The sequence below is a fragment of the Cyprinus carpio genome, chromosome A18 (assembly GCF_018340385.1).
Source record: "Cyprinus carpio isolate SPL01 chromosome A18, ASM1834038v1, whole genome shotgun sequence".
In the NCBI taxonomy this organism is placed as follows: domain Eukaryota; kingdom Metazoa; phylum Chordata; class Actinopteri; order Cypriniformes; family Cyprinidae; genus Cyprinus; species Cyprinus carpio.
Window position 1 is genome coordinate 10,019,965 of NC_056589.1, and position 27,692 is coordinate 10,047,656.

At 41.4% G+C, this 27,692-nt stretch overlaps 1 protein-coding gene across 1 annotated transcript in view; it reads left to right on the forward strand.

Moving 5' to 3' along the window:
* LOC109053256 (synaptotagmin-9-like) overlaps positions 1-27,692 on the forward strand; it is a 69,402-nt gene that overhangs the window by 38,314 nt on the left and 3,396 nt on the right. The window contains exons 4-5 of the mRNA XM_042774980.1: positions 25,393-25,513; positions 27,191-27,362. Coding sequence (XP_042630914.1) covers positions 25,393-25,513; positions 27,191-27,362 — 293 coding nt within the window. The remainder of the gene's footprint in view (positions 1-25,392; positions 25,514-27,190; positions 27,363-27,692) is intronic.

A 27,692-nucleotide genomic window follows, 5' to 3' on the forward strand; every position in this document is an offset into this window, starting at 1 on the left:
ACCGCTCAATGTATATCCTCAAAGCCCTCACTGGGCAGAGCAAATCCAGCTCTCGCTCACCTGGCAACGGAGGCAGAGCTGAGAGGGAAATTACCTGTGCTCTGAATGGCGTCGAGAGCACTTTAGGGACGTAGCCATGCCTGGGTTTTAAAATGACCTTCGAGTCATTGGGCCCAAACTCAAGGCATGCAGGGCTCACCGAGAGGGCCTGCTAATCGCCAAAACGCTTGACCGATGCTAGAGCAAGTAGCAGAGCGGTTTTGAGCGTTAGGGTCCGAAGGTCAGCTGACCGCAGCGGTTCAAAGGGAGGTCCTTTGAGTGCTCCAAGGACCGTGTGAAGTCAACGAAGACTGACCATTTCTGGGCGTAGAGGCGTCTTGTAGACGGGGCTCTTGCCTGAGCAATGGTGTGTAGCACGTCCCCGGGGAGGCTCAGAGGCTCCCATCGAGGGACCATACATGCAGAGCCCAGAGTTCTGGCTGTGGATGCCAGATTGTCCTGTTCGCCTGAGAGAGGAGGTCCCACCTCAGGGGGATTGGCCATGGGGCTTTCATGGAAAGCCTGAATAGCTCCGAGGACCAAACTTGGCTCCTCCAGAGTGGGGCCACCAGGAGGACTCTGTGCCTGTCTTCCCTGACTCGGCTGATGACCTGAGGGATCAGAGCGATCAGGGGAAAAGCATAAAGAAGGAGGCTGGGCCAGTCGTGGGCCAGCGCATCTGTGTCCTTTGAAAAATAAGTTTGGCAATGAGAGTTGTTTTCTGAGGCGAAGAGGTCGACCTCTGCCTTCCCGAAAATCTCCCAGATTTTGAGAACCGTCTGGGGATGGAGCATCCACTCGTCCGAGGGGACATTGCTCCGCGAAAGCATGTCTGCTCCCAGATTCGTCTTGCCAGGTATGTGTGTCGCCTTGAGCGATCGCAACCTGGGTAATGCCCATTCCAAGAGGCACTTTGCCAGTGCGCAGAGGCGGCTGGACGAAAGGCCGCCTTGGTGATTTATGTAGGACACCACTGTCATGCTGTCCGACTGGACTAGGACGTGGCGCCCTTCCAGGATCGCTTGAAAGGATTGAAGGGCTCGTTCTACTGCCAGCATCTTGAGGCAGTTGATATGGAGATGGCTTTCCTCGTGCGACCACGAGCCGAAGGCTGGTCTGCCCTCGCACAGAGCACCCCAATCCAGGTTGGACGCATCTGTTGAGAGCACCGTCCTTCTGGAAACCGCCTGTAGGGGTACTCCACGACTGAACCAAACAGGGTTCATCCAAGGCTCCAGGGCTGCTAGACAGGCCTGGTTGACCCTGATGCGAAAGCAGCCGTGCCGCCAAGCATGAGGTGGGACCCGGAGTTTCAGCCAGTATTGCAAGGACCACATTCGTAGGAGGCCGAGCTGTAAAACTGGGGAGGCGGAAGCCATCAGCTCTAGCATCCTCTGAAAGAACTTCAGAGGGAAACAAGCTTTGTTCCTGACGGAGGCCGTGAGCTGCTGAAGTACCAGAGCGCGCTCTGGTGATATGACCACCCTCATATTGGCTGAGTTGAAAACCGCTCCCAGGAACGTAATACGTTGGCTGGGGAGCAGTGAGCTCTTGGCGAAATTGACCCTGAGTCCTAGGCACTCTAAGTGGCTCAGGAGCACGGATCTGTTGTGTTCTAGCTCGGTTCGTGACTGGGCCAGAATGAGCCAGTCGTCGAGAGCTCAGAATGCAGATTCCCATCTGTCTCAGAGGGGAAAGCGCCTCGTTCATGCACTTCTTGAAAGTGCGGAGAGCTAGAGATAGCCCAAAGGGAAGGACTGTATATTGGTAAGCCACACCCTCGAACGCAAATCTCAAGAATCGTCTGTGATGGGGGGCTATCTGGATGTGAAAGTAAGCGTCTTTCAGGTCCAACGAGAAGAACCAGTCCTCGGGGCAAATCTGCGTGAGGATCTGCTTCAATGTCAACATCCTGAACTTCCGTTTCATGAGGGAGAGGTTCAGGTGTCTGAGGTCTGAGATGGGTCTGAGACCACCATCTTTCTTGGGGACAAGGAAATAATGGCTGTAGAACCCCAATCTGCTTTCTGAGGGAGGAACCATCTCTATGGCTCCCTTCCTTAACAGCGTCATCACTTCGGTGCGGAGGACCTGAGCGTCGTCCGGCTCTACCAAGGTGGGAATCACCCCGCGAAAACGTGGGGGTCTTCGGGCGAACTGCATTGAGTAGCCGTGTTTTATTATCCCCAACACCCACTTGGACACTCCGGGGATGGCCTGCCAGGCCTCGGCCCGTGACAAGAGGCTGGATAGTGTCGGATGGCAGGCCGCTGATTAGGGGCCTGAACACTGACGAGTGTGGAAGAGGAAAACTGCTCTCTTTTTGAAAATGTGAAATATTTATTGTGTTCGCCATAACAATGTCGCTTTGCGTGGATGCAACAACGGTGGGCCCAGGTCGCATAGCAGGCAGGCGAGAGAGCTTCTGGGGTGGTCCGGCCGTGGCGGGACTTTGCCCCTTCCTCTTTTTTCCCCAACGATCAGGAGGATTTAGAGGGCGTCGGGTCCAGCACAATCCTTTGCCGGGGGCCCTGACGTCTAGGTGGTTTAGCGCGCTTAGTGGGGCCAGCTGGGTGCTGCTCCTTAGAGGGCACCGCCTGGGGGGTAGAAGGGACAGGTTTGCTCTGGTGCTGAGTCGACGCAGTCCTGGGGCGACTCGGGCAGAGGTGGAGCGCTTGGGCAGGAAGTGTCGCATGGCCTGGGACGACTTCTGTGCTGCAGTGAAGCGCTCTGTAAACCCTTCTACGGCTGGCCCAAAGAGACCGGATGGAGAGACTGGGGCATCGAGAAAGGCCACTTTGTCGCTCTCCTTAATCTCTGTTAGGTTGAGCCAGAGGTGGCGCTCCAGCACAACCAGGTTGGCCATGGATCGTCCGATGGCCTGGGCCGTGGCTTTCGTGGCGCGCAGGGCCAAATCTGTGGCGCTGCGGAGGTCGCGAAAAGCAGGTTCACTAGGGCTAGACTCATCCAGGGAACGGAGAAGCTTTGCCTGGAACACTTGCAATATGGCCATGGTGTGTAGTGCTGAAGCGGCTTGGCCCGCAGAAGTGTAGGCTCTGCCAGCCATGGCAGAGGTCATCCTGCAGGGCTTGGAAGGAAGGGCTCTCTTGCTTTTCCACCCCACAGCTGCGGGGGGCAGAGGTGAGCAGCCACGGCCTCGTCCAGGGGCGGCAATTGCTCATAGCCCTTCTCCTGAGAGCCGTCTACTGAGCTGAGAGCTGCAGAGGAAGTGCGTAGGTGGGCCGAGTAGGGGGCGCGCCACGACTTCGTCAGCTTATCGTGAACCTCAGGGAAGAACGGGGCAGAGCGCTGGCAGGGGGCCTGGTGGGGTCCTGGCAGGTACCACTCGTCCAGCCTGCCGTGTGTCGGCTCTTCGGGGGGGCCCACTCCAGATGGAGTTCCTCAACGGCCTTGGAGAGGATGCGGAGAAGCTCGGCATCCATCCCAGCTTTGGTGTCGATGGGCTCTAGTGACGGCAAGTGGGCGGGGGCAGAATCACCGGCCCAGTCTTCCGTTTCAGAAGCCGCGAGTGACATGGAGTCGTCAAGCGGCTCGTCCTCCGATCCACCAAAAAGAGACAAGGTCGCTCGCTTCAGCCGAGGGACGCTGCTCTGGGCGTGAGAAGAGGACAGGGGACGGCTCTCTCATTGGAGAGGGTGAGACACGCGGGTGCTGAGCCGGCGTGAGCTCACCCAAATCCGGGCGCTGAGCCCCTCTTCCCCGCTGTCTTTTCCTGGCCGGTTCGCGGGAGGAAAAAGACGGGGGGGCACGAGGGGCGGGATCGTTTTTGTTGAGGGTGGGGATCGGGGGTCGCAGAGAGGTGAGACTCATGCTCTCACAAAAGCAGCATGAGGTCTCAGTGAGTGCAGCCTCAGCCTGGGGTTTACCCAGGCAGAAAACACACTCACCATGGCGATTTGCATGCTTATATAGCCATTCACCCCGCCCATTTTGGCGGGCTTTGGCGCGCTGCATCGCCACAGGCTCGCGCAGCTACGCAGTGCTGTCATTGGTTTAAAAAAGTTTGCATATTAAACCAATGGCAGTGCAGTTGCACTGCGTTATTGAAAAAAGGCTTCAGTATCGAGGAAAAAGGAGCTTTTCCCCCATACGCAGTATGAGTGAAGTATCTCAGGGAACCAAAATCGTGAATTCAATCATGACTTGAGTGAATCGTTACATCCCTAGTTTCTAAAACGGCGGAACACAGCTGTGCGGCAATGCCAGCCGTAGAAGAGACTCTTGCGGCACATCTCGTGCCATATTGGCTCCGTCTCGAAAATCATGCCCTCTGTTGCCGTCCAAGCCGTGTAGGATTACGTCCGCTTTGGGTGTACACTAGGCTTATCAAGCAGATGTGCTTAAGGAGCTGGATGAGCAGGAAGGCCTGACCCCAGAGGCTGTTAAAAAAGCTCAGGCGAGCTACTGACTTGGCGCTTAGGGCTACCAAGGACACAGCTCGAGCAGTGGGCAGGTCCATAGCAGATTTGGTGTCAGTTGAGTGCCACTTTTGGCTCACTCTCACTGATATTAAGGAAAAGGAAAGAACCTTTCTTTTGGACACCCCCATTTCTAATGATGGTCTGTTCGGGGATTCGGTCACAACTGTCGTGGAAAAGTTCCGGGCAGCGAAACAGAAGTCTGCCGTGTTTCGTCAGCTCATCCAGCGCAGGGCTAGAGAAATAGAGAGTCAACTACCTATGGCTTGTTCACACTCGCCCTCCTTGTAGCGCCCTCGTAAGGTCCAGCAGCGTGAGCAATCGCCTATGGTATCCCCTCATAAGGACTGGGGTCTTAGATCTCGACAACCTGCTCGCCCACAGCAACCTAAGCGGATAGACCTGAGTTTGATGGCCAAGGCCTCTTGTTCTCAGGCTCCTAATAGCAGTTCCTGATTCCTGTGCTCGTCTTGGGAGGCCAGGCCCTCCTTTAGAGAGTCTGAATGAACCGCACAAGCCTCTCTCGTTGTGGCCTCCTGGCTCAGATCTTAATGGTCCCACCTGGATACTGAGCCTCGGGCAGTTTTAGTTCGAGTCCTTATGACAAGCACCCCCTCAGATACTTTGCGCGTTCCAGCCTTAAAAGGTCGAGAGAAAGCCCAAGGGTCATGCGAGCATGGCCCATTTACGATGGCCTTCAAAACCCCCAATCTTGGGGTGGTGGGCTGGCCCTACAGGGCGTTTGGATGTCATCCTGTTATAGAGTTTCCCGCCACTCAGGTACTTCGGGGCCCTATGCAGGAAAATCAGGTGAAGATTTCAAACGTAGAATGACTAAAGCCCCTAGCAGACTATTGAGCTGCATGGAGACGCCTGCCAGACATCTACACCATCCAATTTCAAAAAGGGCCACCTCCTTTCAGCAGGGTTCTTTCTTTGTTGTTAGTGGTTGGGTGGTGTGGAGGCCTCGATTTGAAACCTTTAACGCATAGGTTTGAAACGTTTTGATCATTCTTGGATGGTGTGTTCAGTCTTGGCTGATCCCTGAAGCGTACAATCACACCGGTATGATTAGAACTTTCAGCCCACTTTCGCAATTTGGCTGGTACGGAGCCAGATTGGACGCGCTGAGCGCTTGTCATATTATCACAAATATTCAGTGTTTTCAACCATATAATGCTTATTTTAGGTTTCAGACATTTAAATACACATAAGTACTAGCAAGACCATGATGACATGTTTTTATTGGTATCATATACAGATGTGTAGGTAACTATAAAGTTTACTCTGCCCTTCTCCCAGTTACTGGAGACCTACTTTAACGTGTTTTGGGAGGAGAGGTTGAATTTGAAAGTTGTAAATCCCACAGCTTTTATTTCATAAACTTACATGGCGGTGCCCATCACCCGGTATAGATCAAGTAACACGGTCAATATAAAAGTGTTTAAACTACCAAATATTTCAGAATCGGAATATCCAATATTTCATAATATAGTGAGCATTTTTGTGAATATTTTGAATAAAACAGGAAAAATGAAATAAAAGCGATCCATGTGTCACAGATTTATTGTGGCTGTGTTGTGTCACATGACAAGCATGACACGCTGCCATGGAAACAATAAGGCGATACGTTCTAAAATAATGGTCTCCTAAAAAAAACTCAGGCTGGGGGCTCAGCTAGAATATTTTAAACTCACGTGCAAAAGGGTTTAGTCAGGAGATTGTGTCACCCCTAGAGAAAGGGGCTATAGAGGAGATACCCCCACTCAGATGGAGTCAGGCTTTTACAGCTGGTATTTTGTTGTGCTCAAAAAAGATGGTGGTTTACATCCGATTTTGGACTTTTTGGCATCATTTAAATCTTGTGCTCAGAGTGAGTAAGTTCAAGATGCTAACAATAAAGTCCATTCTGTCCTGATCCAATCCGAAGATTGGTTTATAACCATCAATTTAAAGGATGCATTCTTTAACATCCAGATCGTCAAGTTCCTCAGGTTTGCTTTCGAGGGCAAAGCTTACCAATATTGAGTTCCTCCATGTGGACTAGCTCCTTGAACGTTTACAAAATGTATGGACGCAGCTCTGTCCCTGTTGTGGCTCCAAGGCATCAAAAGCTTCCCTTACAGGCTGGGGGGTGGTCCATCAAGGATGTCCAGTCTGTGGAGTCTGGACAGAGGTGCATCGTGGCTGGCACATAAATAGTTTGGAGCTGCTAGTGGGCTTTCTGGCTCTCAGGGTTGTTATGTGTTAGTCAGGACAGACAACACAATGGTTGTTTCGTACCTGAATCATCAAGGAGGATTACATTCCCGCCCCCTGTGCAGGCTGGCGAGGCATGTTCTTCTTTGGGCTCAGATAAAGCTCCTGTCGATCAGAGCAGTCCATGTCCCAGGTCGCCTAAACTTAGGAGCAGACTTGCTCTCAAGACTGGAGGATGGGGAGTGGAGATTGCACCCCCAGGTGGTGGATCTCATATGGCAGAGGTTCAGCTGAGCGGAAGTGGACTTGTTTTCTTCGAGCATGACTACGCACTGCCTGCTCTGGCTTTCCCTGTTTCTCCCTCGCATCTAGTTCTGAATGCTCTGGCCCACAAATGGCCCAAGATCAATCTTTATGCTTTTCTCCCAATCCGGTTATTCCCAGTAATTCTGTTCAGAGTATGATCAGACAGAGTGGAAAAAAATATAGTGATCATGGGATGTCTCATATAGGATATTGCATATAGCAATGTGACTGTATTTGTAACGATAGAGGCATTGTGACAACGAAGTGGGGATCCAATAGCAGGCTTTATTAAAAGAGCATAGTCAGGACAGGCAGGGTCATATACCAGCAAACAAAAACTTCCAAGGCATAGACAAAAGAGTAATCCAACAAGACAGGCGATGATCAGGGCAGGCAGCAGTCAATCAAAAACAAGGTAACAGTCCAAGTATCAAAACACGAGAAAGGCAAAACTTAGGAACATCCAAACTAGGAAACACAGAAGGGCTAAACATTTAATCACCAGCGATGTGAGTATGTGTGTGTGTGCTGTTCTTATAGTGTGAGACTGATGAGGTGATTGCAATTGATGATGAGTCCGGACAAAGGATTATGGGAAATGGAGTCTGGGGTGAAGTGGCAAGAGTCTGGAATGGAGTGCCCTCTAGTGAAGCTCATGAGCACTCCAGCTAGAGATCATGATAGAGCCCCTCACCAAGGAGCGGTTTCCAGATGCTTCAAACAGAATAGACTAAAGTCCAGGAGGGAGGTGGAGCAGAGGTGGAACAGGGGGAGGGATGGAGGGCCAGGTACATGTGGAAGTGGAAGAACAAAGAACTGAGGCAGAGTTGGCGGAGCAGGGAGCCAGGGCGGAGCAGGCGGTGCTGAAGACCACCAGAGCAGGGCTAAGGACCACCACGGTGGAACAGGTTGAGTTGAAGACCACCAGAGCGAAGCCGAGAACCACCACGGTAGAGCAGGTGGAGCCAAAGACCACTAGGGTGGAGCAGATGTGTCTGAAGATACCCACGGTGGAGCAGGTGACCACCATGGCATTGCAGAAGACCACCAAGGCGGAGCAGACTGAGCAGAAGACCACCAGAGCACAGCTGAAGACCCCCATGGTGAAGCAGAAGGAGCTGAAAACCACCAGAGCATAGTTGAAGAGCACCACGACAGACCAGACTGATCAAGAACCCATGGCAGAGATTGGGGCCTAGGAAAAACTGAGACACAAGAGACAGTGCATTTACGGTCTCAAGGACTGAGGCAGGAAATACAAGAAGTTCATCAATAGTTTCCCTGGTGACCACTGAATGGGCAGACAGTTCATAAACAGGCTCACTGACTGAAACTGGACAGGCATACAATTCAAAATCAGGCTCTTTGGTCAAAAGGGGACAGACATATGGTTCAGAATTAGACTCGTTGACTGAGACAGGATAGGTAGACAGTTCAAAACTGGATGCATTGGCAGAGATAGTGTGAAAAGACTTCAAAACCAAGACCATTGACTGGAACTGAACTGACAAACAACTCATGGACTGACACTGGGCAGGCAGATAGTACTAATTCAGAATTGTCGATGGGATTGGAACAGACAGGTAATTCAATATCAGGCTCATTGAGGGAAATGGGACAGACAGATAATTCAGAAACTGATTCATGGATCGATAATGGATAGACTGACTGTTCATAATAAGAATCATTGACAGTAACCTGCAAGACAGATCGTGCAAAATCAGATTCATTAGCAGCACTTAGACAGACAGACAGTTTGAAATCAGACTCCTTAGTTGCGACTAGGTGGAAAGACAGTTCACAATCAGCCTCCATGGTTGGTTCAGAACAGGACAAGAGTTCAGAGATGGCCTCCTCGACTGGTTCAGAGAAAGACAAACGTTCAGAAGCGGCTTCCGTAGCCGTGTCAGGACAGGACAATTGTTTACAGACGGCCTTCATAGCCGTGACAGGACAGAACGAGGATTCGCATTCGGCCTCCATAGCCGTGACAGGACAGGACGAGTGTTTACAGGTTGATACCACTGACACCTTTGGAGGTTCTGCAGCAGATGCCGCCCCCTCTGGAAGTTCTATAGCAGTACCCACAGAAAACAGGGGGAGTTCATTAATAGGCTCTTTAACAGGGCAGAAACAATGTTCATCAATGGTTCCTTCGACCATGACATAATGGGCTGAAAGTGCGTTGCTGTGCACCACCACTATCCAAGGAGCTGTAGCAAACACAGCCGCCTCGGCAACTTCTGCAGCATGGACCGCCTCCTCCGGAGAAGCTGTGGCAGATGTCATCACTTCGGGGAACATGGCAACATGCGCCACTACCTCATGAGGTTCTGCAGCATTAGCCGCCACCACGGGAGACATTACCGTGGCCGCTGCCATCTCAGACAATTCTGTGGTGGTGTACGCAGCCCAAATGCAACATAAAGTAATCCCCATCATGGGAAGCACTTCAGACCGGGGAATTAGTTCAGGAACAGCTGGACTCAAAGGGATATTAAAGGGATACCAGGTTTAAGAATACCAGCTGCTCTTACTGACAGCAGTGGTGGATCCTCCACGCTGGATGCCAGCCGGGGGTATTGAAGAAAGGACCTTGAAGATCTGAGTGCAAACAGGAAGTGAGGCGATTCTCGAAAAAACAACGAAATTGCCTCAAGATACTTATACACATGATAAAGGATGTCTTGAATGTCCCAAAAATATCAATAACTAATTTTCAACAAAAATCTAAGTTACCTTTGCATGGCAGAATAGTCATGTGTGGCAGGTTTGTTGCAGTCCACATTTCTGCCCATTCAACAATGCTATTGGTTGCTTTGTATCTTCCCTTATTCCTGTTGGTGGATTACTGTTATTTCCCGCTCTACTCCTTACTGAATTTTTGAAGATATGTTTTTTTTTTCATGTTATTGTAGTTCTTTAGTTTTAAATACTTTCTAGGGGTGTAATGGTATACTTATTTGTACAGAAAAAAAATGTTGCTCTGTTCGGTATGTGTAGCAGACAAATACAGCGTTTTAACCACTGCATGTGTGGAACTTAATCCGTTTCAGTTCTCATGCGTGAATAAAATTTCACTTATACATTACCTACTGTCCAATAACTGCAATAAGCTTTGTATTTATTTAGTGCTTATTTATTTTCAGTACAAAATATTTTTATCAGGAAATTAAAGAGATAATTGTCGTTTTGATGCTCTTTGATGTGGTGATATATCGCAAGTACAAGCGATGTACAAGATACATTTTTGTTTACTGTTACAACTCTAATGTATTCATTATTATGTATATTATTAAGTATTTTATCTAAAAATAGCATGTTATTAGAGTAACTGTTTTCTTTATTTATGGTATACTAATGTTCTTTTTTCTATCCTTTTCCTAACAGACTGTGAGTGAGAAAGACTGGCAAGACTTTCAAAAAGTATGAATTATTGTACATTTATTCACTCATTTGACATATACAACATGGCACACTTCTGTTATCTTCCGTATTCCGTAATTCTGTTATTAAAATTCTATTACAAAAATAAAAAAAATGACTGTGAATCATTTGTGTGTGTGTGTGTGTGTGTTTAAGATTTACTGTGTATTGAGTATTAAAAAAAAAAATAGGTGTGGCATAAATATGGTTAAATAATGGCTTTTGGTGTATCAGCCACTTGTGGACCATGTATGGGCCGTCAGCCCTTTACAGAACTCAACCACACAAGAATATCATTGGGCCACATCTGTTTTTATTATTTGGCTCACTTCAGGATGGGCTATGGCACTGTTTTGGTTCAGTTCTGACTAAAATGATTTGGACCAGTACCAAAAATTAAACATATTGATTAATCCACAAATAAATAAATAATAAAGATCCAACAATAAAACTTGAGAGTTTCACAAACATGAATTAAATTCACAAATAAAAAAGCATATTCACAAATATCTTTTTATATCACAAACACAACTTTGCTTGGCATTTTTTTGTGAATCACGTCCTGTGCATTTGAAGATCGCTACACGCATTTGTGGATCACTCCCTGTACATTTGTGAATAGCTTTCTGAGCATTTGTGGATTTTGAAACATTTCTTGCATTAAGACGCTGACAATTCACAAATGCATGGACTCCACCTACTATCTACTCACGATATCAGATAACAGCCACACTTTGCTGACCAATCGTGGCACATTCTCGCTATAACCAATTGCGTTTTGCTTTACAATCAGGGCAGACTCATCCTGAAATAACAATTCAGAGAAATTAAAAGCTGATGGCTCCTCCTGAAAGGGTTGGTCCTGTCAATGTAAACCCACTGGGCATGAACAGGACACAAAGCATTCAGCCTCTGATCATCCGCAGAGGAGAATGGAGGAGGGTGAAAAGCTGAAAGCTCAAGCACCTCACATGTGAAAGCTTGGAAGCATTTAGGCATAAAGGCCAGTAGGGGTGTGCAGCAAAGCCAGTATTTGTATCTGTATTTGTATCTGTATCAATCACAAAATTATTTGTATCTGTATCTGTATTCGAATAAAACCGGAAGTAGGCGGAGCTTGAACCAGAATTTTGTACAGTATTTGATAAGACCATTATGTTTATAGTTTTACAGCCTATCTTTTTTCGTAGTTATCACAGAACAATTTATTTATTTATTTATTTTGATGATTATAACATTTAGCCTATTTAAACATCATCTAACAGTCGGAGCCGATTTCCTTGTATAGTCAGTGCTTCGAGATGTAATGCGGTTGTGCTTCGAGCAACGTGAGTTTGAGTCCCATCTTGGGGACCTTTCGTGATCTAATAAATAGATATTTAAGTATGTAAATTAAAACAGTAAGGGTTCCTATGCAATTTAGAAATATGGAAATTGATTTAAGTCATTTCCAGGAAATGCATGGAAAAAGGCAACTGCAACACTGCTATTTTATTTGCGCTTATTTCATTCATAGACTCATTTAGCTACTTCACTCACTTGTTACTGCATTGTCATTTTAGAGGATTATCTAAACATGATTTGATTTTTGAGTATTTTGTTACTGCATTGTCATTTTAGAGGATTATCTAAATCTGGAAAAAAGAGAACAAGTATGGAAAATAATGTGCTATGTGTTCTAAATATTCTAAAAATTAATAATTTAAAAAATTAATTTATCATACAAGTAGGAAGATTTCATGCATTTAGTGAATTAATTAATTCAAGGCTAACATTTCATTAAACTAGTCTTTTTGAACTTCACTAGAGGATTATCTAAACATGAAACAAATGTGCATGTGCCACGCAAACCAGCAAAAGTTAAGGAAGCAAACATGTAGGCCTAGTAGAAAATGTATCTGTATTAAGTTGATTATTAGCCTATTTACTCTTAAAGGTATACTCTATCCCAAAATGAAAATTTTGTCATTATTCACTTACCCCCATGTCGTTCCGAACCTGTAAAAGCTTTGTTCTTCTTCAGAACACAATTTAAGAGATTCTGGATGAAAACAGGGAGACTTGAGACTTTCCCATAGACTGCCAAATAAATAACAGTGTCAAAGTCCAGGAAAGTATAAAAAGCATCGTCAGAATAGTCCATCTGGCATCAGTGATTCAACCGTAACATTTTGAAGAGTGTTGAATACTTTTTGTTCACAAAGAAAACAAAAATAATGACTTCATTCAACAATTCCTCTCCTCTGTGTCTCTCCAAATCAGCGTAGCACCATTTTGGCAATTCTGAGCAGTACACAGATGGCGTATGCTCTTCTGTATCAGCCGTGCCACAAGGATATTGATATGTTTTTTACGTGTATTTACGCTTTGGTTTGAAAGCAAACAATGCATCAGCGCAGCGCGGCTGACACAGAAGAGCGTATGCCATCTGCATACTGCTCAGAATTGCCAAAATGGTGCTACACTGATTACTACCCTGTCTGGGTGCGGGTGGTATATTTCCCCATTAGCTTGAGACAGGAGGTACATGCGTAATGGAAGGGGGCACGGCTATGCATACAGAAGATTTGGGCCATCTGGGTGCTATATCAAAATCAGAGTCAGGCTCTGTTCTTTCACCCTGACCAGAGTAGGTGATATCAGGCAGAGTGGAGAAAAAGTGTAGAGCAGCACATTGGGCCATGGGTGGGCCTAAGGATGCGTCTGACATTACTACTTTCCGCAACATGATGGCCCCCCGGGGGGGGGGGGGGGGATCCCCTGAGTGTAAAGCTCTGCATTCCTCCAGAGCTACTGTACACGAGCGCGTGCGTCAGTTGACAGAGCGGAAAAGATTGCGTAATGGGCTGAGATGAAGAGATAAAACCCACTTCATGAACGCTTCATTCTCAGAAGGCCCAGAGGCAGGACATGGACAGCCGAAGCCATAAAACCCTGTAATCTGAGACACGTGTGATACTGTACCCTCGCTCCTTCCCTGAACTGTGAGAGGCAATTCATGAAAAGAGAATGCGCTCTTGCGACAAGCACGGGCATCATAATGGAATTCAGCTCCAGATCCAGAAATAACACATTCTGGGCAGGAGTGAAATTGCTCTTGTTCACATTCACTCTGAAGCCGAGCTCTGGGTAACGCTGCAGTGATGCTGAGACAGGTACCCAGATGGTCAATTAGGCCCATATTTGATATTACAGGTCCTTCTCAAAAAATTAGCATATTGTGATAAAAGTTCATTATTTTCCATAATGTAATGATAAAATTAAACTTTCATATATTTTAGATTCATTGCACACCAAATGAAATATTTCAGGTCTTTTTATGTTTTAATGTTTTAATACTGATGATTTTGGCATACAGCTCATGAAAACCCAAAATTCCTATCTCAAAAAATTAGCATATCATGAAAAGGTTCTCTAAACGAGCTATTAACCTAATCATCTGAATCAACTAATTAACTCTAAACACCTGCAAAAGATTCCTGAGGCTTTTAAAAACTCCCAGCCTGGTTCATTACTCAAAACCGCAATCATGGGTAAGACTGCCGACCTGACTGCTGTCCAGAAGGCCTCATTGACACCCTCAACCGAGAGGGTAAGACACAGAAAGAAATTTCTGAACGAATAGGCTGTTCCCAGAGTGCTGTATCAAGGCACCTAAGTGGGAAGTCTGTGGGAAGGAAAAAGTGTGGCAAAAAACGCTGCACAACGAGAAGAGGTGACCGGACCCTGAGGAAGATTGTGGAGAAGGACCGATTCCAGACCTTGGGGGACCTGCGGAAGCAGTGGACTGAGTCTGGCGTAAGCAGTGGACTGAGTCTGGAGTAGAAACATCCAGAGCCACCGTGCACAGGCGTGTGCTTGTCATTCGGAAATCAAGGTGCCAGAGTCTGGAGGAAGACTGGGGAGAAGGAAATGCCAAAATGCATGAAGTCCAGTGTCAAGTACCCACAGTTAGTGATGGTCTGGGGTGCCATGTCAGCTGCTGGTGTTGGTCCACTGTGTTTTATCAAGGGCAGGGTCAATGCAGCTAGCTATCAGAAGATTTAGGAGCACTTCATGCTTCCATCTGCTGAAAAGCTTTTATGGAGATGAAGATTTCGTTTTTCAGCACGACCTGGCACCTGCTCACAGTGCCAAAACCACTGGTAAATGGTTTACTGACCATGGTATTACTGTGCTCAATTGGCCTGCCAACTCTCCTGACCTGAACCCCATAGAGAATCTGTGGGATATTGTGAAGAGAAAGTTGAGAGACGCAAGACCCAACACTTAAGTGCTTAAGGCCGCTATCAAAGCATGCTGGGCCTCCATAACACCTCAGCAGTGCCACAGGCTGATTGCCTCCATGCCACGCCACATTGAAGCAGTCATTTCTGCAAAAGGATTCCCGACCAAGTATTGAGTGCATAACTGAACATAATTATTTGAAGGTTGACTTTTTTTGTATTAAAAACACTTTTCTTTTTTTGGTCGAATGAAATATGCTAATTTTTTTAGATAGGAATTTTGGGTTTTCATGAGCTGTATGCCAAAATCATCAGTATGAAAACAATAAAAGACCTGAAATATTTCAGTTGGTGTGCAATGAATCTAAAATATATGAAAGTTTAATTTTATCATTACATTATGGAAAATAATGAACTTTTATCACAATAAGCTAATTTTTTGAGAAGGACCTGTATACGGCTATTATGCCCTGTATTTGTCACTGTGATTGTGCTTTAAGTAACGCTTTATTACTGCCCTGATAGCATACGTACATCACAGAGATGTCTATTTGACGTCTGCATTTACATCTGCAAGACATATTTTTTTAAAGTGTTTGCTCATCTGCATTACGTCTATAGGATGTTTCCTGTCAGATGTCAAAAAGACGTTTAGAAGATGTCTTCAAGATGTTTATGATTTAGAATATATGTAAAACTGATGTCTTAAAGACATCTTTCAGATGTCTGTACACAAAAGATGCTTTCCAGATGAAGCGGTATTTAACAGATATCTTGCAGACGTGTGTTATCTTGTTCTTTATGGTTGTTGTTTTTGTGTTTTTTGAATTTTTGTATATTGTTTATTTTATTGTGTTTATACTATTTTGATTGTAATGTTGGGAACCCTTACACTTCAACAATCTTTTGGAAACAGGATTTTTTTTTAACCACACAAACAGCACTGCAGCTCAATTTGATCAAATTGCCCATAGACTGCAGTTCCTTACAGGGGTGCAAAATGAATCTGCTCCCGCCTTGATTGAAAAAAAAAACGTGATAGGTCATAGTGGTTACACGGTTTGCACGGCATTACTGTCTCCACACCGGACGCGACATTTGTAAATCATTTGAACTGTCAAAAATAGAACGAGGCATCAGTTTACTCACATCTAATGTAGACACAGTGTCAAACACATCATGTAACCTTAACTAGGAATATTTGAGTAACAAGGAATTTTAGGACAGATAGTAAGATTTGATAGATGTACACCAGTAAGGCAAACAAACAATCACACTTTAAGTAAAGTCAACAAAAAGAATTAAGTTAGCACATTTGTTAGATTTTATAGTGAAATTGCCTAGCCTTAATTGTACTACTTTTGACACAAGTTCCAGTAAACGGTCAGCTTTTTTACTTTTACGAGTGTACAATGAATTCAGCTTCAAAAAGAATCTGCAATCGTAGGACAAATTCTGATTTTGCCTTTACCTTTATTTGTATAGCACTTTATACAATATTGGTTGGACAAAAGCAGCTTTGCAGTGTTAAACAGGAAACTATATTGTCAATAATGCAAGACGACAATAACAAGAGTAATTTTTTCCAGCTAAAGTCAGCTCATTGATGATTCAGTGATGTCATCATCCAGTTTAGCTCTCTTCCAATAGTGTCTGTGCAAACAGTCAAGCCTCCCCTAACTAAGCAAGCCAAAGGCGACAGTGTCAAGGAACCAAAACTCCATCGGTGACAGAAATGCAGAAAAAAAACCTTGGGAGAAACCAGGCTCAGTTGAGGGGCCAGTTCTCCTCTGGCCAGACGACATCAGCATGGTATGGTTTAATTCCAACCTGCAACACAGGTGCAAAGGACTTGTCTGTTTCCTGTGGTCTTGTGCCAATGGTTGTCAAGGTGATGAGGTCTTCGCAGGGGATCTGTCTCTGGGATGCATCTAGTTGACATGGTCTCCGCTGACATTCAGGTCTGTAGAGGTCATCTCTAGGTGCTGATCCACCATCTGATCTAGATAAAGACTGGATCCATATGGCTACAGTGATCTCAGAATAAAAATGAAAGAGACTAATATTAGCGTAGATGCCATTCTTCTTACGATGTGGCGAATACAAGTGTTCCCTGTTTCCGGTTGACCAAATTAATGCAGCCTAACAATCCTTTGACGGATTTGAATTATAGAAATGATTCATCCAAACCCACTCTGTTCTGCCAGACGTCTCAGCAATACCAATCTGGAGTCTAGTAAACAGAGCAGTTTTTACAGTGCATAAGCAATCAACTTACTCTGAGGGGCATTTCTAAATAAAACCACTGGTGACTTTCTGAAATTAACAGCACATGGACGTGTTTTGATGTTCAAAGCCCTGTTCTTTTGTCTAATTCAAAAAGAATAAGTAGAGCTCATTTGAGACTCAACTCAATTTAATGAGACATATCTACCAGGATCTGTCATAACAATCACAAATACAAAATTCAGAGTGCTAGAGAAAATGAGAGGTTAAAGAAACACAAGGTAGAAATACAAAGGTAGACAGTAAAGAAATACAAGGTAGACAGTGGTCTAGTATCACCATGAATGTGTTTATATTGTTATAATGACTGTCTGACTGGGTACAACAAGCATATATATATATGCAAAACAAAGGTAGACAGTAAAGAAATACAAATATATATGCAAAGTATTTTTACTGAGCTTTGCAGTAGTCAATTTACTAATATTTGCATCTTAACCCGTTCTGTGGCTGTTGTTAGTAGATTATGCATTAGAAACTGTCCTACATTTGATCTTACAATCATTTCTCAAATGTGTGTCCTACATTTGGTATTAAGATCATTTATAAAATGTGTGTAAAAAAAAAAAAGGGGTATGCCTCTCTTTCACATCTGAAATGTATAAATTGTGAGCAGCTGAATGGTTTCAGATCTTTGACTTGTAAATGCCAAATAATTAATGTAATTAACATATAGAGCATCAGGTAATGTCAAAATCCTTTACTTGAGAATGGCAAGTGACAAAAATTGCTGTTCACAATTTTTTATTTAAGATCCAATTCTCACTATTAACAAACCCTTAACTACGACTTTTGCACCAATAAATTCTTAATTTGCTGCTTATTAATAGTAGGTAGTTGTTAAGTTTAGTTAATGGGTTGGATTAGGGATGCAGAATATGGTCATGCAGAATATGTGCTTTATAAGTAATAAATTATAATAATAATAATAATAATAATAATAATAATAATAATAATAATAATAATAGGCATGCTAATAAGCAGAGATGGGCACAAATACACGGAAAAAGTGTTTTATCACAAATTACAAATACTTGCTCATCAAATGTATTTAATTTAAAATGCAAAATACTGGTGTGAGAAATGTATTTAATTAAAGTACAAAATTTTAAAATACAAATATAAACACTATTTACAAGCAATCATTTGAAGTGCAAGAGACGGTGCCATTACATTTACTAGGCTAATCCCGGAGTTAGATACACACAAGAGAAAGTTCTTTCCCCTCCTTGAACAACTTACAAACAATATATTCTTTAACCCTAACACTACACAATATATCCAATATATTGATCCATGTTTCTTCTAATTTCATATGTTCATATGTTCATATATATATATATGTTTCATATATATATATATATATATATATATATATATATATATATATATATATATATATATATATATATATATATATATATACAGTTATGGCCGAAAATATCGGCACTCTTGGTAAATATGACCAAAGAAGGCTTTGAAAATTAATCTGCATTGTTAATACTTTTGATCTTTTATTTAAAAAAATTCACTAAAATCTAACCTTTCATTGAATAATAAGAATTTAAAATGGGGGAAATATCCCTATGAAATAAATGTTTTTCTCTAATACACATTGGCCACAATTAACGGCACCCTTTTATTCAATACTTTTTGAAACCTCCATTTGACAGTTTAACAGCTCTAAATGTTCTGCTATAATGCCTGATGAGGTTAGAGAACACCTGATCAGAGACCATTCCTTTATCCAGAATCACTCCAGACCCTTTAGATTCCCAGCTCCATGTTGGTGCTTCTTCTCTTCAGTTCACCACACTCATTTTCTAGGTCAGAGTAAACGTTCAGGTCAGAGGACTGGAATGGCCATAGCTGTGTTGTTTTTGAGGTTTGTGTTTGGATTATTGTACAGTTGGAAGATCCAAACATGGCCCATTATAAGAGTGAGTCACGTAGTGATTTTTTTTTTTTACCTGTTGGCATTTGATAGAATCCATGCTGCCATGTGTCTAAACAAGATGTCCAGGACCTCCAGCAGAAATATAGGCCCACAACATCAAAAATACAGCAGTATATTTCATTGTACACATGGGGTACTTTTTATCCCTGTGTTCACCAAACCCATCGTAAATGTTTGATGCTAAAAAGCTATTTTTTAGTTTCATCTGACCATAGAAGCCAGTCCCATTTGAAGTTCCAGTCATGTCTGATAACTGAATATGCTGGAGTTTGTTTTTGGATGAGCTAGGAGAATTTTTCTTGAAACCCTCCCAAGCAACTTGTGGTGATGTAGATGCTGTTTGACAATTTTTTTTAAGGTTTTTTGACCCTGAGACTCAACTTTTTTCTTAAATTCTCCAGCAGTGGTCCTTGGAGAGTCTTTAGCCACTCAAACTCTCCTTCTCACTGTGCATTAGGACGATATAGAGACATGTCCTCTTCCACACAGATTTATAACATTTTCTGTTGATTGGAAATTCTCAATTATTGCCCTGATGGTGGAAATGGGGATTTTCACTGCTCTAGCTCTTTTCTTAAATCCACTTCACTAATTTGTGAAGCTCAATTATCTTTTGCTGCACATCAGAAATATATTCTTTGGTTTTTCCAAAGAATTTGGGAATTTGGCCTTTGTTTTCCCTCATATTTATATTTCTGTGAAACAGGAAGCCTTGGATCGATAATTTCATGTTCATAATCACCCTGGAGTGCTCAAAATTGTGAATATGAATGGGAATATACTTCTGATATATTTTACTCATAAGAATTTCTAGGGGTGCCAATAATTGTGTCCAACATGTATTTGAGAAAAACATTAATTTCATAATGGTATTTCCCCCCATTTTAAATTAGTATTATCCAATGAAAGGTAAGATTTTTGTGATTTTTTTTAAATAAAAGATCAAAAGGATTAACAATGCAGATTAATTTTACATTTCACAGCCTTCAATATTTTTGGCCATGACATATTTACCAAGGGTATATATAATATATTTATGGCCATGACTATATATACATATTATATATATATATAAATATTATATATATATATATATATATAAAATAATAACCATGATTAATGCAACCTTTTAAATTGTTATTGCTTTTGGAGAAAGGGCGCCGCCATCTTGCAATTCCACAGCATGTGACGTGACGGGGATGGTTCGCTCCATTGGCCAGTGAAAAAATATAACATTTCTTTATTTTTTGAATGCACGCTTGTTTTGAAATTGAGGAAGACAAACTTAAAAGTAGGGTTGGGAATCGCAGGGTACCTCACGATACAATACGAATCACAATACATGGCTATAATGCAGGGGTGTAGACAGCACGTGAGTACCAAATTGAGTTCCCTTTCACATTGTCTTGAGCAAATGCACACAAAATTATAAGTATTTATATAAACATGTATTGTTTCCGATGCAGATTGTGGATGGTCAGATGAACGGAAATTGTAAAGCCAAAAGTGGTAAACAGCCATAGTGTAGATATAAATTTAGATCTTTTGTATGTTTAAAAAAATATCGATACTTGGTGCCAGAGTATCAATAACGTCTTGCTGCCAGGAAATATCACGATAAATCGGCAGATCAATTTATTGTCCCCCACTCATCAAAACAGTGATTCTGACATAATTTTGTGTGCATTTGCTCAAGACAATGTGAAAGAAACCTCAATTTGGTACTCGTGCTGTCTGATCTCTGGCTATTAGTGTGTGTGTGCGCAGAACTGGTCTATCACACCACATGAGTACTGCATTGAAATCTCTTTAGCGCTGTCTCATGCTTGAATGGCTTAAAACAACGATGATTAAACTGACAAGGCTTAAAACAATGATAAACTTTAAAAGAATAATAAAAAAAATGATAAACTTTTTTTAAGGAAACTAGCCTGATTGTTCACTAATTGTAAACTAATTGTATTCGCAGGTAAACATAAAAATCTTACATACCACTAATGGTGAAAGAGCCAGTGTAATGCAAATATGTCTAAAAGGTCTGACATAACAATAAGATGCGACATGAATGGTATTATATAAAGCGTCATTTGTTTACATCATGTTGCGCCTCGCGTTATGAAAACAATGTTTGGGATACCACAATTAAAACTTTGTGATTTAAACAGTTTGGTGTTGGATATTCATGTAATTATGGTGAAAACCAAGCACATTTGTGTGCTAAAAAAAAAAAAAGAAATGCTTATATTTCTTCACTGGCCAATGGAGCGAACCAACCCCGTGATGTCACATGTTGTGGAATTGCAAGAAGGCGGTGCCCTTTTTTTCGAAAAGCGTTAACAAAAAATAATTTTTTCTTTGAAATGGTTACATTAATACTCTTTATTATGTTTTTTTGTTTTTGTTAAAGTGGAAATCAGTTTACTACATAATGTAAACTTGACTAACTGTTCACTTTAAATGGGTCATATGACATTGCTAAAAAGAACATCATGTTGTGTATTTGGTGTGATGCAATGTGTTTATGCAGTTTAAGGTTCAAAAAACACATTCCACAATGTACATTTTTGTTGCTCCTCTATGCCCTGCCTTTCTGAAACATGTCAATTTTTACAAAGCTCTTCGTTTTGAAAAGCGTGGTGCACGCTGATTGGCCAGCTATCCAATGCGTTGTGATTGGCCAGAAGCCTTAAGCGTGTGACAGAAATGTTACACCCCTTACCATACTGATGCTGTCTCCCGGCGCGACGAGACAAAACCAATAAAACGCATTACAAATGAGGCATTTGTTGCATCCAGTGGGGACATAATTACTAATTATAATGACTTATACTCTCTTTTTACGAGTTGCGTTGCATATCGCGCCGCGTAAACATAAAACCATATCTGCATTTGGGATTGGGGAAACGACAAACAATAACCCCTACTCTACACTGCTCGCGTTTGAATCATCAGTGGCAAATTCTTTAAATATGAAAATGTTATTACAGGCTGTGAGAAGCACTAGACTGTCCTTGCAAAGTTTAAATTGCCCCACTTTATAGAAACAGCCTTTATGCACAGACGCATTGTAGGCTACTCTCCCAGTTTCAGGAAACAGTCCTCCGTAAAATGCACTGCAAACATCTGAATATTTGGGTTGAACTGTTCTGGAACAATGTTGTAAATACAAGTTTACCACTGATTTATGATTTATTATCTTTATAATTTCTTTATTAATGCTGATATTAAGCTGTTAAAGGGCTCTATGTAGAATTCAGAAACCCTTGTTATTAGTGGCACTGGTGGCCATTATGCTCATGCTCTTACACACACCATAGTAATCTGATTCACTGATATCATGTTGACAGATGAGGTTCATTAAAATTACATTGTTATGATAGATTCCCTTGGATTTTACCAGCGAAACTGCCCTGAGTCATTCACATAAAAATAGTTTATAGGCTCTCATTTTTAAAGTTTCATTACATGCTGTTCACACACTGAAAAAAAAGTGATTAATAGTTGAAAATTTTCATAAAGCCCCTTTAAAAATTTTATTTTGTCCATAGAAACAAGTAGCTAACGTCACTTGTCATCTAGCAAGCAAAGTTCTAGAGCAGCACAGCTTTTCCTTTCATGCTGTTATAAGATTCAGTGAGCAATATGATAGTATATATTTTAGTACATACTTCGCCAGTTTGCACTGAGCACCAAAACGGCTTCTTTCATTTTTTTTTTTTTAGTGTTTTCGGTTAGAAGATGGAACCATGGATGAAATAAAGGGATAGTTCACTCAAAAATGGAAATTCTGTCACTAATTACTCACCCTAATGTAATTTCACACCCGTCAGACCTCCGTTCCTCTTCCCAACACAAATGAATATATTTTTGATGAAATCCAAGTGCTTTCTGTCCCTCCATTAAGCAGCAACACAACTTACACATTCACGTACTCCATGTGACTCCAGTGGTTTTATTAAGCGACGCGAGTGCTTTGTTTGAAAAAAAAAAATAAAAATAAAAACCTACCAAAATTGTTAGAAGACTTGATAGAAGACAGCAACATGAGTGTTCACTAGAGTAGCACGACACATGTGTTTGGATAATATTTTAGTAAATAAAGTGTTACATTTTTTTTTTTTTGCACAAACAAAGCACTCACATTGCTTCATAAAATTGGATTACTTGATGATGTACTTTATGACATGGATTACTTGATGTCTTTCCTACCGTTCTGGACCTTGAAAGTGACTGACTGTAGAGGGCCAGAAAGCTCTCTGATTTCATCAAAAATATCTTCATGTTCCGAAGATGAAGGAAGGTCTTACAGGAGTGGAACGACACAAGGGTAAGTGATTAACAACAGAATTGTCATTTTTGTGTGAACTAACCCTTTAAGACTCTGCCTATGGATCCAACAGGATGACATATTATTCACTTGCATCTAGCCAAAACCTGTGATAGGCTATAATTGGCAGTACTATTAAAACAAGTGAAGAAATATATTACATTGTCTGACAATAAACAGTTTTTTTTTATGTATTTCAAATACAAAATACTGTCCCTCAAAGTATTTAATTACAGATTACTGTACATTTGTTTGTTTTTTTTGTTTTTGTTCAGCAAAATATAAATGACAAAATACATATTTTAAATATATTAAATTAAAATAATGCCAATCTCTGCTAATAAGTAACCAGTTAATAGTGAGAATTGGTCTAAAGTGTTACCGAATTGCTCACATTTCCAAATATACCTGCAGTACTCAGACACCAAAATGTGTGTATGTCTGCTTAGAACATGACGTGGCGCTAAGCACTTTTCCATGTCAAAGACCATTTCCATGTAAAAAGACCATATAAATATGGATGTTGGTGTGGATTTTAGCGTACACACACTCTATTATCAAATCTGTGTGTATGCATATTTTATAAATGAGGCCCCTGATTTTCATCGGCTTTACTTGTTTGCAACTTTATGCTAATTTGTGCTGCTCTTGATATATTGTGTTGGTCAATATGTAAATGATCTGTCTGCATCTGTGTTCGTTTATGTGCAGACTGTCATTAGATCACCAGCAGAACTTTACACTTCCATTGGTTCCTTTATGGAATTTTGGTTTCACACTAATGTTCCCTGTTTAGCAAATCTTGCCCAAACTCTAATAGCATTACTCTCATTTACTAGTAAATGATGAAGATGTGTTGCCTGAAAGTGACTAATTTTTCCAGATGGAGCTTTTAATAACACTTGCAGTATGTTCTCGCTATACATGAAATGTTGATCTTATTTGCATTGAAATATACCTGTTAACGTCTTTAGTAAGCCAGGCAATATGTCTATGAAATATCATCATAGAAGAGTAGCAGTTGCCCTTGAGCATTTGTTTACCCTTTCTAAATGGCAGCACCACTAGCTTCTCAGATCCTCTACAAAACCCATCACAGCACCAGAATGACCTTTTACTGTCACAACCAGCATGACCCCTGGTTATCATCAGCACAAGCCTCAGGCATACAATGGAGTGTCAGATACGAACTCATAATTTCTCATTGCCGGCCAGAATAGTGTGTTTGTTTGTTTGTTTTGTTTTTTTTTGCGCCCTGTATACTGACTATTTAGACATGATAGATAAATGCCATTATAAAAAAGAATATAGTGTCTGACAGATGCTAGTCTCATCCTTGGATACAGTCTGTTCCAAAAACAAGAGTTAAGAGACTACTACGGTGTGGACCTTTTTATTTTATTTTATTTTTTTATTTTTTTGAGGGAAAATCAATTTGAAACCTACTCTTTTTTTTCTCCACAGAGTAACTAATAGAAAACAGATGTTATAAGCAATTTGTGTTGTGTGTTCTAAATTAAATAACCTGTACTTTTGATTGAATGCAATTCTGTTTGCATACATTTTTTGTTTTCTGCTTGTTTGGTCAATACGGCTTATGCAGACTGCTGAGCCATTGTTTGTCTGTGGGATGTTTGTTTGTTCGTTTGTTCGTTACTTGAAGACACCAATCAGCATAACATCTCTTTTTTGCCATTTCTGGGTTGTCTCAATCTAAACAATGTGGGTGAAGTTCATATTGCAGTGAGCTGATGGTCAGGTGTAGATGAATCTCGTCAGTTAAATCCTCCTTTTTTTAGCAGACTGGATGTAAGCCATTATTCACTGAAGTTCAAATGAATAGGTGTTCGAAAAGCACATCTCACATTCTCGGCTGAGTTATTTCCAGAGCAAGTGATAACACGGCTGTTACTTTCTAATGCTGCTGACGTTAGTGTTGTTCTGATATGATGCAAAGTGCCATGAAAAAAATGATAAGAAGGTGGTAGCTTCTTCCTTGGTGAACTCAATGTAATCTATATTTACCATGGTCTGCACGATTTTCAATGACAATTGAGTAAATGAGTGAATACATGAACAAATGCATGAATAAATAACTGAATCAAACAGTCATTGATATAAATGAAGATGTTTATTGTACAGGTAGAATAGTAAATGTGAGTAAATAAATCTTGTTTCTGTTGCCAGGACAATGTGGATCTGGGGGATTTGATGTTTTCTCTATGCTATCTGCCCACTGCTGGACGACTAACCATCACCATGATCAAAGCACGAAATCTGAAAGCCATGGACATCACTGGAGCTTCAGGTATAAGCAGATTCAGATTTTATTAACATACCTGGATTTTTTAAATGACAGTTTGAAATGACATATTACCTTTCTTTTTTTCCTCCTTAACAGAATAGCTTTAGTGGATTTGCAGCTAATGGTATGATATGCAAGAGGCTAGATAAAGTTTTAAGCTGGTGTAATGTAAGCTCTTTTGTATTAATGTATTAATATGTTGTGAAGTACAGTTACCAGCATGACACTAAAACAGATAGTAGTAATGGCTACTCTTTATTAAAGAACATGCAAGAGCACATACTTCTTTACTTTAACTTGAGTGAAAAACTGTGGTCAGTACTTCGACTTTTACCGAATTCTTTTTTTAAACTTGAGTATTTGAACTGTGCTTCTGCTTGAGTGATGGATGTGTGAACCTTTGCCATCTCTGGTCATTCCTTGAATTTGTGTTCAAAAGGGAACTGTGGATAAAAGGTTATGGTCTTAAATTATTATAATGATATATTTGGCTGTAGGTAATATGCAGCCTGCTGATATACAGCAATATTGCACATCTACGTGTGATATTGTGTTTATACAACAGTTCTATGGCACAAGTGTGAGACAACAACGGAGTGTCTTTAAAAAACCTCCTTTGTGTGAAACTACTTCCTTCTGCCATGGATTCAAATCTCAGTTTGTCAGTTTAACAGCTGAGCCCAAGCCTCTGCTACTAATTTGAACATTTCACTTTAGAAATAGTAATGAAGGAACGTTGAGTTGCTTCATTGAAAGCTTATTGTATTACTGTATTAAAAGCTCACTGTATTATTTAGAGTAGAGTATTATGAGGGAGAGGTGGACTGAGTGAGTGTGATTACTTGCATCTGATATATCATTCATTATTCAGCTCAATCTCATATTCAGCATAAAACATTACTTTGAATGTCCACGGAGGAAAGCGATATCTTTGTCCTTCAATCTGTTAAGGGGTATTTCTGGTGACAGCGCTGCTCAGTTCATTTGTTGGCTACATCTTAGGAGGTGTTGTTGAAAGTAAAAATAACTTCCTTGTTTACCACCCTGTTTCAGTCTCCTTCAATATAAAAGTCTTTTCTGCTGACTCAAATATAAAACAGTCTCTTGCAGCCATCTAATAGTGGAATAATGTAACAAATATATATATATATATATAAAATTGTTTTTTTTTTCTCAACACTAAATACTACTATTAAATGCTACTATTATTTGTATAAAATAGTATTTATTGAATAAATAACATTATGAGACTTTGCCTTCTGCCAAAACTATTTGCTCTGGAACAAATAATAGATTAATGAGACCAAAGGTAGCCCATTAGATTTACCCAAAACACATTCTATCTCATGTTTAACAGCTATTTAGACATCAGAGCCAGCAGTAAATTCCAGAAGAACTGGCTGAGGTACATCTGCTCTCGGTGGGTTCATGAGCTCTGAACATCCGCTGATGCCCTGGAGCTCACATCTCCGAAAATGTGGAAGCAAATTTTCTAAAACTTTATTTCAAAAACACATATTTGTAGTCTAAACAACTACATCCTCACACAGTACTATTTATACAGAATATCGCATGACTGGACTGGAAAAAGCTCAGACATTATTATTATTATTTATTTTATTTTATTCTTAATATGATAAAATTACATATTTTCACTATTCACTTGGACTCTTTTCTTAGATCCTTATGTGAAAGTTTCTCTGATGTGTGATGGACGGAGACTGAAGAAAAGAAAAACTTCCACCAAGAGGAACACATTAAATCCTGTGTACAATGAGGCCATAGTGTTTGATGTCCCTCCAGAGAACATTGACCAAATCAGCCTTCTCGTAGCTGTTATGGACTATGACCGGTGAGAGTCTCCTAAATTTATTTTTTGTCCTTTCTGCCCATTACGTACACATGGTATAAGGGTATCAATTGAAATTAAAGATGATTGCTTTATTGCTGTTTCTTCTTTTTCTTTTCTTTTCTTTTTTTATCCTTTCAGATTTTTAAGCAATGTTCCAGTTTCAAAACAAGTTAAGCTCTGTGCACATCATCTGTAAAATGCTGTTGATTACCAGACATTAATTTTGACTCATCCTTCATAATGACATTTACAGAAGGCGGTTAAAATGGAACTCTGTAGGACATGGCATTCTATTTTATTTTGGGGAAGTGGAGATATATAAAGTCATGA